The 13,411-nt window shown below is 41.9% G+C and overlaps 1 protein-coding gene across 3 annotated transcripts in view; it reads left to right on the forward strand.

Moving 5' to 3' along the window:
• SPIDR (scaffold protein involved in DNA repair) overlaps nucleotides 1-13,411 on the forward strand; it is a 207,982-nt gene that overhangs the window by 13,424 nt on the left and 181,147 nt on the right. For all 3 annotated transcript variants that reach the window (XR_012649784.1, XM_075023258.1, XM_075023259.1), the window contains exon 5: nucleotides 206-363. Coding sequence is in view for 2 of the 3 variants with exons in the window: in XM_075023258.1 (XP_074879359.1) it covers nucleotides 206-363 (158 nt within the window). In the remaining variant the exon portion in view is untranslated. The remainder of the gene's footprint in view (nucleotides 1-205; nucleotides 364-13,411) is intronic.

Here is a 13,411-nt window from a genome sequence, read left to right on the forward strand (position 1 = left end):
GCAGAAGATTGTCTGCTAGTAGGATTAACTTTTATGAGAGACAGGAATACAAATAGTTAAATATAAAGATCAGTTGAACATACATAAAAAATAATGTTGCATTTTTTTTTCCCAAGTTCGGGATAACCGTAGTATTACTCTGACTTCATGCTTATGAATAATATATGGTGATTAAGAAAAACTCTTTACAAATATTTTATTTTAGATGAATCGGAGCTTATTGATTGGGAGAAGGGTAGTGATTCCACCGATAGGTGTGATGAATCAGAAAAAGATGACAGCTCACTGGAAATATCAGACTCAGACTCTTGCACAAATCTTAATTCTCTGCCTGTCAAAGAGGAGAATAATGAACTTTGTAAGGTAAGAAACTGTTTCAAGTTTAAGGAAAAAAAAAAGCTTCTACTGTAATTATGGAGTGTATTTATATGGGATGACTGAGGCAGGAAGGCACCTCTGGAGGTGGTCTAGTCAAACCCCTCTGCTCAAAGCAGAGTCAGCTGGAGCTGGTTGCTCAGGGCTGTGTCCGGTTGGGGTTTGAGTATCTCTAAGGTTGGAAACTCCACAACCTCTCTGGGCAACCTGTGCCAGTGCTTGGTCACCCTAGCATAAAGAAGCTTGTTCTTATGTTTAAATGAAATTTCTTGTATTTCAACGCGTGTGCAGAAAGTGACCGAGTGGGTAGGTTTCTCACTAGAGATGTGATGATCTGGATTCTCTGCAGCCCAGGGCTGCCTGTAGCCAGCTGATGTCCGAGTTTCCTGTAATGTGGTGGGTGAGATGGGTACCTATTTCTCTTAAGTACTTTGAGACCTTGACTATATAAAACCCAGGTATTGTGAATAGAGTGTGTTCTCAGAGCGACGATGAGGTAAGGGACTAACTACAGGACTCCCTTTTCAGTGATGAGGATTGCAGGGCTCAGCAAAGGGACAGCAGTAAATATTGAATCTTACCAGCTAAGATTTGGTGGTTGGGTTTGGTGTTTTGGTTTGGTTTTTTTACTGTAGTAAATATAACTTTATTTATAAAGAAGGCATGCTGTATCAACTATAGAATAAATAGCAGAAATCTATTTAGTGTCTTACAGTGAAATGACTTGTATTAAAAGACTCCAGACTTGACACTATCCTAGGCGAAGTTAACATTTAACCTCTGGTGCTGGAGGCTGGCTGCATCCGCAAGCACCGCACCAGCGAGCCCCCGCGCCTGCAGTGCTCCCCAGGATGCGAAGGAGAGGCGACCAGCTGGGCTGCCCAGCCAGCCGGGGCTGGCACGGCCGGGCAGAGCGGAGGGACTGGGTTTGCCCGGCCTGGAGGAAGCCGAGGCGGGCTCTGACCCTTCTGAGAGGAGCCCGGCGAGGGGGCAAGGGGCAGCGGTCATCTGGCAGAGCAGGGGAAGCTCGGCTGGTCGAGGGGAGGCTCCGGGGAGCCTTGCTCGAGCAGCCCTGGCGCAGCTAGGCTGCCCTGCCGCCGCCGCCGCCCGGGGCGCAGAGCCCGCTGAGGGCACACGCTCCCTCCCGCCTGCGGGCCGCCCCGCCCCGAGCCCGCTCCCTCGGGCGGCGCCGGCTGCCGGGGCCGCGGCCGCCGCCAGGCGCTGCAGGCGAGGCTCCGGCAGAGGGCGCCGCAGGCCCGGGCTGCGCGGCGGCCCCGGCCCCGGCCCCGGCCCCGGCCGCCGATCCGGCCGCGGGCGCTCCCCTCCGCCGGCGGCTGCTCCGCCGGCGGCGGGGAGAGCGCCGGGCCGGCCCTGGCAGGCAGGCTGAAGTCGTGCCCCTGCCCGCCGACGAGGGAGGGAAGCGGGCCGCACTTCGGCCGGCGGTAGAGAGGGGGACGGGGAAGGCTGTTACCGAAGCGGATTAAAGCCTTACTAAAGCCATTTAAGTTTGTGTATGGATTCTTTACCGAAATCACCGGGAGAGAGTATGGGTGGGGTGCGACAGTGAGTTCCGCGGCCGGAGGAAGAGCCGTTCCCGGTCTCCCCGTGGATCAGTCCCGCGGCAGGGTCCTGCTGCCTGTCCGGGGACGCTGTCGCGCTGCGGCCGAGGGTCAATAAAGCGGGTCTGGACGTAGCGCATGGCAGCGTGCCGGCTGCTGTGGTGACACGTGTGAGCCGGCTTTCGGGTCGCTCGCGTGGGTGTCGGTGGCAGTTCAGCGTCTGTACTTCGGAGTTCACCAAGGGTTAGTCAAGTGTTTTTCAGGTTCGTGGAGAATTGATTTAAAATAGCTCGAGTCCTGGGCAGCGGCATCAGAAGAGGCTGCACGGTCCGCATTAACCTGGGAAAACAGAACTGGGATTTAAGCAAGCAGTAAAAGTTGTTCTGTTTTTATTATACCAGTGTGACTTAGCTCAATGTAGAAGGAGAGTTGGAGAAATGTTGTGAGACGTGTTCATATCAGTAAGTGGTGCTCACAGGAGGGCTTTTTCGGATGCAACCATACTGCAATAAAGTTTTTAACCCTAAGCAGAATAGTTATGCCACTACAAAGGATGTGGGTACACTGGGTATCTGAGGATGCCTGTGCAGATTTCCCCTTCCCCCCTCCCAGTTGGAGTGCCATGCTGCGGGAATTTTCATGGGTGGTCAGCCTCACCAGTAAACTTTCTTCTGGGAATTTGGTGTATGCAGGAGGGTAAATCCCCAGCGATCGCTGTGCCTGTTGCAGTCTTTGTTTTGCTTTACTTGGGATATGCTGTTTTCCTAGAAAAATTGCAGGCAAGCTGTTTGAGAGGTTTCCAAGAGAGAAGAGAAAAGCAGTGTTCACTATAGGAGGTCACTTGCTGTATGAGTATTCTTTAAAAAGGCCTGTTAATTTTGTGGCCTACTTCATGGTAGGGGAAGGAAAAAAATCCAAATGTTGATATATCATCATTTTTTGCGGTATTTACTAAATCTCTGGAACCTAATGGAGTGTGTGGATAATCAAAAGACCATGAAATTTATTTTACCCCACTTCAAAATATGCCAAATACCAAGAGGTTCTGGAGGTTTCGGATTGCTGCCAAAATATCTTTATGGTAGTATTTACCCATGGTAGGAGTGTAGTAGGTTTCTAATGGGAAATCTCAAAAGGTGAATAACTTAATGGCTTTTTTTTCCCCCCTTATTTAACAACAGATCTAATTTGAAAATTACTTTTATTCAGTGATAATTAACTATGTAGAAAAACTTCATGTATTGTTTTGGTATGAAGATAAAACTCTTGCTAATCCGTAGAGTGTAGAGCTACAGTCAGGATTCAGTTTATGTTCAGAGTCCCTGTGCTGTGTCTTTCCTATCAACTAGCCACCTCTGACGTGTAAAGCTGCTTGGTAGAAAATAATGAGGAAGGCAAGTTGAAGCTGGTCTTGTGGTGAGCAGCTGCTAGCTAATTTTTGGTTTTCGTTCAGTTCAGAATTTTTGAAGAAGGCATGTACAAGATATGACATGGTCATGCTTTACTTTCCTTTGTATATTTTTAGGGGATGGGAGAGTTATTTTTTAATTGTTAACTTTCCTTTGACCTGTAACTGGTTGAATTTTTGCTTAAGGTGATGCAGGACAAAGATCTAGCAAGGCCTGATCCCAGGTGGTTTTATTCTGAGAGTTCCTCTGCTTTCAGTTGCCTGTGGTGGATGCCTAGTTGACCTTTTTCTTGGAGACTATGGTGCTAAAATAAAGATTAACCATTAATGTCAATTTTGCAGCATACGTGTTTTCCAGATAGAGCACCATGTAATCACCTCAAAATTGATCTAACATATTTTTATGCATTGGTAATGACTACTTTTTGTCTGACTTGTGCAGAGACCTTGTCTCATGAGATGAAGTTCTGTTGTTAATCTCTGAATTATTTTCAACTTCTAAATATTTTAATGCTAGGGATTAAATGAAATCTAGTGCTCTTGTAGGTGAATTCATGTCTCCTGCTACACTGTCTCCTAAACTGGGAACTTTCTCTGGCCCTGTGCACTGAGTGGCATCATCTTCCATACTAAGATCCCTCCTTAAAACACTTTCTGTAATTTAATCCCTTAAAGTAGGCCAGTGTTTTTATGGAGTACATAACTTTGGTATCTCACACAGTATGGTCTTTTCTTTTTGTCTTGTGTGTTAAATCTACTTACCAGTTTCTGTTGAGTAGCCAGATTTGCTTGCTTTATAGGCAAGGCAAGTGAGACTTATCACAGAATGGTGTGAGGATAATTTTTTGCCCTTTATATTGCTAATGTGTAGGAATTAGATAGTCATCTGTACTTGCTATGCAGCATTAATAAAGCTTAACTTGTTATAGCAGACCCTCTTTATTGCAGAGCACGCTAATAAGCTTGTCTGCTGATCTTAACTTCTAATTTGGCTGAAAATTCATCAAAAAGCCACCTGGTTAACAGCTTGTTTCCTTTAAATACATACAGAATGGTAATATCCCCAAAGTATTTTGCTGTATGATGACAGGCAACTGAAAAAGAGAATTGCCATATTTTATAAGTTTCAAAACTCTGTTAAATGGATCACCACCGTGTTTTCAGCTCTCTGTTGTGCTGCAGTCTGTGTGCCCTGTCAGTGGGCGAATTGATGTGATGTTGTTGCATCTTGTGCAAAAATCATTGTAATATTGTGCAAAAGGTTAATTTGGGGGTTTTCTCTGAGTGAAGAACACATTATTTGAGAAGTCTTTCCTGCACATGGATGTATGTAGGTGTATGTCTTTTACCTGAGGCCTTCTCATCTATCAAAATAAGGTTCACTCAGTTGCTTAGTTCATGGATTTATTACTGTCTTGTCTTTGCTTTTAAAAAAAAAACAACAACTGAGTCCTTCTGTGGTACTACATTGAGGGGGATTCAACATACCGAATGAAGTTCTGAAGAGATCACTTAAAAGATGAGTAGGCCAAGTTTTTGCTGTTATTTCTGGGTCTGCTTTTATGTTCTTGCTCTCTTGATCCATTATAATGCTAATTATAACTATAATTGGTTTGGTAATTAGAATTGAATCTAGAACTATTGTTGTGTAACAGAATTTAAAATAGGTTATCTCAAGGTAGGGAATCATTATTATGGCAAATGGAATTTGTGTCATCCTGTCAGACTGATGACTTAACACTGATAAAGGGTGATGATACGACAATATTATTGCAAGAACTTGTCGGTCCATTACCAAAGGAAGCTTATTAGAATATATACAAGAATACCCACAAGCTTACTCTTATTTCTAAATGTGTACTTCATGCAATAGTTCAGGTTGGAAGAGACTTCAAAATGTCTCCAGTTCAACCTGCAGAAAGCAGGCTCAGGTGCAAGGTCAGACAAGGTTGCTTAGGGCTTTATCCAGTTGGATCTTGGAAAACTCTAAGGATGGAGACAGCATAACCAGTCTGGGCAACATCCTTCTTCCTTCCCTGCCTCTCTCCTCTCTGTCTCCCCCAAAACTGAAACCTTACTTTTGTGGGCAGAACTGGTCTCTTCTAGCAGGGCTCTTCAGGTGGGCTTTTTAGGCAACACCTATTAATCAAAAGACTGCAAGTCAATAGTGGTACAGAAACAGATGACTTTTGCTTTCATATCAGCAAGGTGGAATGATTTATACCTGAACTACTAGACAAAACTGAACTTGTGCACCAGCTGCTTTCTGCTGCATCCCATCTGCAGGGATGTCTCTGCATCTTCTGATCCAGAAATGAAGAGTTGAAGGTTTTTTACTTAATCACAGACAATAGTTCTCCTCTCAACTTTCTGTTTCCATGATTTGCTCAGATTATCAGAATAGGAAACAGCACATTTCTTGGTGAATTGTGGCTCTCTGTATTAAAACTAGCTTCTCTTAAGTCTCCAGTTAAACAATGACTCCGTAAATTTTAAATCAGGATTGAAGATACTAGTTCAGCTAATACCTAACTGGCTCAGATGTTCCTTGCTTTGATGGTTTAAAGTATCTTGGGAAGACTTTTCTTTATAATTCTGAGAGATAGGAGTTGAAATCTCAGTGTAGCTGAATTGGCTCATTATCCTCCTGAAGAATGACGCAGTCAGTCATATGAGTGTCTTGACACTCATTAAGTGTCTTTTCAGTGGTGTAAAAATGTTGAAAGTCCAGGGTGGCTATTTTGAAGGAAATTTCTTTGATCCCAGTAGTCATACTTCCAGGTGCTTGCATGTATGTGTATATGCTCTTGTAGGTGATCCAGAGTGTCACTGAGGTAGCTGTACTTCTTTGTGCCTAGTTTGTGAAATTTGCTGGATGTCTTATTAGCTAAGTATAACAGACTCCTGCGTACCACTTTCTGGGTGTACAAAATCTGATGGATTGCAGGAGCTACCACAATGACATAAACAGATATTAGACCTTGCTGCCTTGTGCTGTCATTCCCAGACTGTATTTTTATGTTGTTTGAAGCACCAGGCTGTTTGTGCATGCTAATCCAGCCCCTTTGCTTTGTTTAATTTAAGGCTCCAGCTGAGCTCCATATTCTTTCTTGCACAGCTCTGGAGAGCAACAACTTTAAGTGCAGCTGACAGCATTGCTATCTTGGCATCTGCATATCGAATGCCCCCTCTTTGCTGTCTTCCCCCCTTCTCCCCATGTTTGCCTGCTGTTTTTAACAAGATTCAAGTGGCCTGTGTTAGTTTTCTTGCGGCTGCGTGCCGCAGGAGGCATCTGCATTTCCTCAGGCCTGGCACCTCTCGGCAGCATGGCTCTCTTCACAGCACTGCCGAGAGTCTTCAGGAGTACTAGGGAGAAGAAAAGTGATATATGTTTTCCTTGTCAGGGCCCTGACCTCCATCTTGAGAGGTGAAGCAAAGAAAAAGGGTCTTGTCTGTCTCCTGTTGGTAGCCTGCCTGGTGCTACAGCAGAAGAGGCCCCAGGAAAGAGCAGAGCATGCACGTCTGGGAGTGCAGCGCTCTCCTCTGAAAGGAGAGAAAGGATAAAGTCGGAAGAGTTAACAACATTAATAGGAAGTTGAAGGCTTTTGTCTTTCTTGTTTCCCTACCTCTGGTGAGGTGCTCTGTTGTTTGCCATTATGGATAATTTGCTAATAGTTTTGTACTCTGCAAAGAGCCGTGAGGACAGTGAGAAAGCTGCTGGGTGTTGATTTATCTAACTTTGTCTTCCAAACTGTCTTGGGACTCCTCAGGCCAAATTGGAGGAGAGATTGGTTTGAATTTGTTTTAAATCATTTTTGAAGGAAATGGTGGAGAAGTTTTAGTGGAATACATAGGACCACTCTTAATCATTTCCTGTTCTGATAAATGTGCTTTCTAAATACTGTGTTCTGGAAGGAGATCTGAACAGAGTTAGATTGGCTAATGACTTGAATTCTCTAAAAGGCTTTGGTTCAATCTTTCTTGTGGGTTGTCACTTTGTTTTAAAAATAATTTTATGATCTTTTAGTGGCTGGTTCTGTCACCCATCATGCCAGTTTGTTGCGTCAGGTGAAGGACCGAACATATCAGGGAAAGTAAAATGCTTTTTTACTACCAGGCATGTTTGTTGCATCCAGTGGTGAAGAAAACATTTCTTGTCCTTCTAAGGTACCTACTGCAGTTGCAGCTTGCATCTTTTCACAAGTGAACCTTACTAGTCTACGGGTTTGTGGCAGCAATGCAAGACAGAAATACACAAGGCTCTCTGGAAAAAACCACGTGTGTAATACTGCTTATAGAATGGCTATTAAGTGAAAGTAAGTTATTTGCATGTCCAAGGTCATCCAATTCCTGGTAGAACAAGTAAAGCATGAGGTGTACCAGAATCATCCAACTACCCATGTATTTAGGCTTCATCTTCTTAAAAGTTCATTGTTACTTTTCACCAAAACAGAACTGTTCCTTTGGTGGTAAGGTGTAGTGTATACCGGCTCTTTGTAGAATCTACTGAATTGTGAAGATCTGGAAATAAGTTTAGAATACCTTAGAAAGCACAGGGAGACCAAAGTTTAGAAACTGTTCTATACTAAGCTCGAGGTTATTAAAAAACCCCAAGGTATTCTAGTGTGCTTCTCCCTCTCTTTAATGGATGAAGCTCTTGTATATCTGTGCTTGTTTTTGTCTCGCGTGGAAGAAGGCAGCTATGTGGTTTGTTTTTTTTTTTTTATTTTGTGGGTTTTTTTTAAAGTCATGCCACTGTATCTTTTGCTTGGAAGATATGCAGTTTGGTGGTATGGTATGGGGAGCAGGACATTAGTTCCTGGCTTCCATCAGAATGTGGAAGTGTGTTGGATAGATAAGAGGGGAGTAAATGGGAGTAGAACAAATGGAATAAAACTGAGAATGTTTATAATAAAACTTAAGAAATTTGGAGGTGGAAATTTTTGTTAGGCGGGGGTTTGGCTTTCCTGGGGACAATGAGATGGGACTGGGGTGGGGTGAAATCCCAATGTCTCTCATATCCAGTTTGGCAGGGTCTGTGTCATGTTCTGTTGGTCTTGCTTTGTGATAAACAGTTTCTATACAAATGTCTGAATCATCTGTAGATGACAATTCAGATTTACAGTTCTTTTGTTATCAGGACACTTACATTCCAGACTAATAACCCTGGTGACTCATTAACCCTTTCAGTGGAGATGGTCTGTATCGACGGGCTAGAACTCCGTAACTGTAAAATGATAAAGAGGATTTTCCCTGCTCTGCAGGAATCTGTTAGCACACTCTCATGTATATGCCAGCTGCATACAACCCTGCTCCCATGCTTTTTTTTTTTCTTCTCTTTAGCATATTGCTCTTTGCCTTCAGACCAGGGCAGCAGCCTTGACTACTTAATGGTTTTGTCTTTGTCTGTCCTTGCTCTCTCTGGAAATATGCTCATAAATTGTTACTTCATATGATACCTCTCCCACTACTCACAACTTCAGCCCGGCTTTACTATTCCCACTTCCTGGACACATGAAGAAGCTCTTGCACCTGGCTATTGATCCACCGCTCAGTCCCAGCACAGTGGCATACTTTTTGACTCAGTCCCAGTCATTGTCCTCCCACTCTGTCTCCTCTTGCCAGCATGGTCGCTATTTCACTCGGTTGTCCCTATTCACCCTCATCTGGTCGTTGCTTGGTCTCAGTTTATCAGTTCTCTCTTGCCTAATAAATTATTTAGTTCTGTGCCACCAAATAACTTATCTGGTTGCAACTCTTCAGCAATGGTGGCTGTGGCAGCTCCTCACATTAGGTGTCTCACCAGCGCAGTGCTGTTGTGGCAGTGTCCAGCGTTCTGCACACAACTCTTGTTTCTCTATGTGTGTTTTTCTTGTTACACCAGTAGAGGAAAGCCTGGTTCTCCCTTTGTAGGAATCCCAGTGGGGCTGCTGGGAAGTTCGATGCTTCTGAGAGGAAATGACTTGTTAGTATTTTGTGGACACCTTGATACCTTCCTGTGCATGGGAAAAGGACCATTGAAGCTAAGTGAGAAAAGCAGACTGGAACTGTCTGCTTGCGAAGGCAAACACGATGGGCAGAGCAGCTTCATCCTGACAAAGTAGTCATGGACGAGAAGGGTTGAGGTTTTTGTTGGTGTTTAAATACCCTGAAAAGCTGCTAAAAACACTGCAACTTTAAAAATCCACTAAGTTTTCACATCAACTGTACTTGTGGATAGTGGTTTTGATCCTCCCATTCACAAAAAAAAGGTGCAGTGGAACTAGAAAAGCTTCAGAACAAGTTGGTAAGAGTGATCAGATGTATGGGATGTTTTCTCCATGAGAAAAATTCTGTAGAATAGAAGCCTTCAACCTCAAAAAGAGATTGCTTTGGGGAGGACAGGAAAGAAACCCATGAATCACAAATAGGAAGACGTAAACAAAATGACTAGGTACTGTACAGAGCTAGGAGACATCAAGTGAAACTAGCAGGTTGATTCAACATTAAAAAGGAGTTTATTCATCCCACCATATGAGCTGCAGAGCTCTTGCCACAGGATGATATGGATGCTGAAAGGTTACATGGATTCAAAACTAATTGGACAAACTCATGGAAGACAAATCTGTTATGGATTAAATACAAAGATCTTGCCTCTAGTTGAAGCCACAAACTGAAATCAGGGAGACTTCTGTGGCAGCATTGCCACATGCTTGTCCTGTTTTAAACTCTTCCGTAAACATCTGACATTAATCATTGTTAGAGACAAAAGTAAGGGGCTAGAATTATTCTTGGTAGATTCCCCTACAGCTATTCCCATGTTTGTATGCTGTGGGCTTTTTCAGCGTGTATGAATTTTGTCCTCTTTCTGTTGCCACCCTCGGTGCTTTCTCTGCAGAGCAATTGAGAAGTCACATACCAAAAGCTGATGTTGCACGTGGCTCTCTCTCTACTTGGTGCAGTGCAGTGGATACCCTTTGTAGCTGTAGTTCTCTACCACCTGCTGCTCTGTCTGGCTTCTGCAGGGTTTTTTTTCATGTAGTCTAGTTTATGCTTACCTCATGTTTTTAATAAAGCTTTCTGAACAGACATAGGGATGGAGAGGAGCCTTTGAGACAACATAGATTTTGTAGAGGGTGATGGCTGTAGCCAGACTTGCCTAGAGAAGCATTTAGCTTCCCTGGAGTTGGTGACAGGCTTCACAGACTAAGTTTCTTTAACTTGCTTGATTGGGTGAGGGAGAAGTACAAAGGTAAGATTGGGTTTTGTTTGGTTTTTTTTTTTAAATTGAAATCTTTCATTTTTATGACTAATTGGAAAAGCAATATGGTTTTCTTTTTTAAACATATGCATTTGTTGAAGTACATTTAAGCATCATGACATTAAAAAAATAAATCGGTGTTGCTGAGTGTCATTGTTAATCTGGTTTGTTCCAGTAATAAAGTGAGTTGTCTAGGATGTGAAGCACTTCAGGATCTTTTGGAATGGGAGAACAGTATAACTAGCAGTATAAAAAGAATAAATAGTATAAATCCACCATACTAAGTGTGGTAATTGAAGCTCCCTTTTGGAGCATGTATGTGAACGCATGAGTGTATAATGGTGTGGGCTGAAGTTGGAGATAGGTGCATAATGCTAAAGTAATAAATAATATGTTATTCATAAACTGTTGATACAGGATTATTATATTGACGGTTCATCTAGCTCAGGTCCTAAACTATAATAGCATTGGGAGAAAAGTGTAAGACTACATTAAATGTTGTGCAGTGGAATATGGAGGATCTCTACTGCTGTTTAGGTGCTTCCTGAGCCAGAAGTTGCATTGAGATTATTAAGTCTGAGAGACATATTGAGTTTTATCCTTCAGGAAGCAGCTCGGTCGCTTTCTGAACCAATTTAAGTTCATGGTCTCCAGACATTTGGTGGGGGTAGATACCCCAGTCTAATAATGCATTATGTGTTTAAGACAGAATTAGAAAAAAGACCTTTTAGTTGTAGCAATTGTAGATAAAGCATCATATTTCCTTTCACTTTGATCTTTGCAGACATGTACAGAGAAAAGAATTAACAATATTACAGACAGTAATGTAACAGTTTTACAGAGGTGCTTGGAAAACCAGATTATATAGCTGTATACCAGGAAACTTCATCAACAGTGAGTTTTGGCTAATGTGTTCCTCCTTTACATGACTCAGCAGGATCATCCTTATAATGTAAGACACTTGTGTGTTGGGAGGATATAGGAGTTTTTGTATGGTGTTTACTTACTGGTTTAGAAAGGAAGGGTTAAGGCAGCTCTTTGCACTAAGGAACTTTGTCATTAGCCTCAGCTTGTAGTTATTGGAGGAGGAGGTAAGGAAAGAGATGTATTGTTCTCTTACATAGTTTGTGGGGGAAGGTTGAATTAAAAAATACCAGGTTATGCAGACTTTTCAAAGAGTACAAATTTAGGATGAGGAAATAAAATGGGACATAATTGCCATGCTCATATACCTAAAAAACAATGAGCTGGACAGCAGATAAGATCATCAGTTTAAACAACAACAAAATCAATGTTTTTACAAGTCTGAAAAAAATACAGGAGGGTGATTATTTCCATCTACTTTTTAACCTTTAGGTGCACTTCAGTCTCATTTTCCACATTTTTTTTGCCATGCAAACAGTAGAGCTAGATTTGTTTCTTACATTATTTTTGACTTGTGGCTTATATTACTTATAATATAAAGATTCTGTGATTACTTTTCTTTTCTGTAAGACCATTTCATTGTTAAAAACGTAGGACTAACGGGGGGGGGGGGAGTAGTTAAGTGGGCATCAGAACAGGGCAGAGAATTCTTTTTTTACATGACTTTACAATTTTAGATAAATAGTTCCCATACATATTAATGGCTTCTTAAATCTCATGAGCTCAGAGGAGAAACTACGTCTGGGAAAATAACTGTTTTGGTTTCTTCAGTGTTTAAAAAAAACCAACAAAAACCAAAACCAAACAAAACCAAAAAAAGTAAATGCATCACTTTTGTTGATAATGAAGATGCTGAGTTGATTCATCACTTTCATATATGAGTCTAAGTGAAAAATATTCCACTTACCTCCTCGGTTACCATAGTGGATGCTGAGTAAAAATATTTAAGTTAGTTAACATCATCACAGTTCATTGTGTTGGGAGCTAAGTGGAAGAAATAATTGGGGAAGTGATGGAAAGGAAAATTAGAACATGATTTTATATAATACTGGAAGGCAACATAACTTCTATGCCACACTTACATGGTGCAAGTCACTTTTTGAAGACAAATTTAGGAGGGGGCGGGAAGTTGTACTATATTATTATAAAGTACTTCACGTAATTTTTTTGTTTTATGTATAACTTCATAACTACCTGTAGTGTTCTCAGGTTGGCACTTCTGCACATTTAATGCAGCAGTTGCTTGTGGATCATGACTTTAAAAATTTGGTTGTGAAGAAGCAAAACTTTAAATTTCTGCATGTGAATTGCATGGGGATTTTAATGTTACTCAGCTGTTACTTAATTGCCATCAATTAATCTGTAAGCATTTTGGAAAGTGGTGGTGGAAGTTTTCTCTCTGCCTTGCATGCTCCAGACATTCTGAACAGTCAGAAGTAATAATGTAGACAATAATCATTTGGCTTTGACACAGTCATGATCCTTGTCGTCATCACAGAGCCGAAAAAGTAAGACTACTGGTGTTATAATGTGTGGTGGTTTATTTTCACATTTTGAGCAGGGAGGGTTGATTTAAGAGACCGCTGAATGCTAATTTCTGTTGCTTTGTTACCGTGCATATTTTAAATGGAAGAACAGCAAATGGATTTAATTTTTATGAGATTTGCAGCCAGTAGATCGTAAAAATTCTCCATCTGCTTGTTAGCAGCACTATGCTCCACTTTTAAAAAGAAGAAAGAAGATGGTAATGTAGATTATGTGTTTTCCTGAACTGGAATGAATGAATGAAATGTCCTGAAGGAGATCCCCAAGTGTTGGTAGTATTGTAGGATTTAATTGCAAGAAAAGTATCTTTCAATGTATTTTTTCCTCCAGCACTATGGCTTTTTTAAAATGCACTTCATT

Source organism: Buteo buteo, chromosome 3 (genome assembly GCF_964188355.1).
Source record: "Buteo buteo chromosome 3, bButBut1.hap1.1, whole genome shotgun sequence".
Taxonomy (NCBI): domain Eukaryota; kingdom Metazoa; phylum Chordata; class Aves; order Accipitriformes; family Accipitridae; genus Buteo; species Buteo buteo.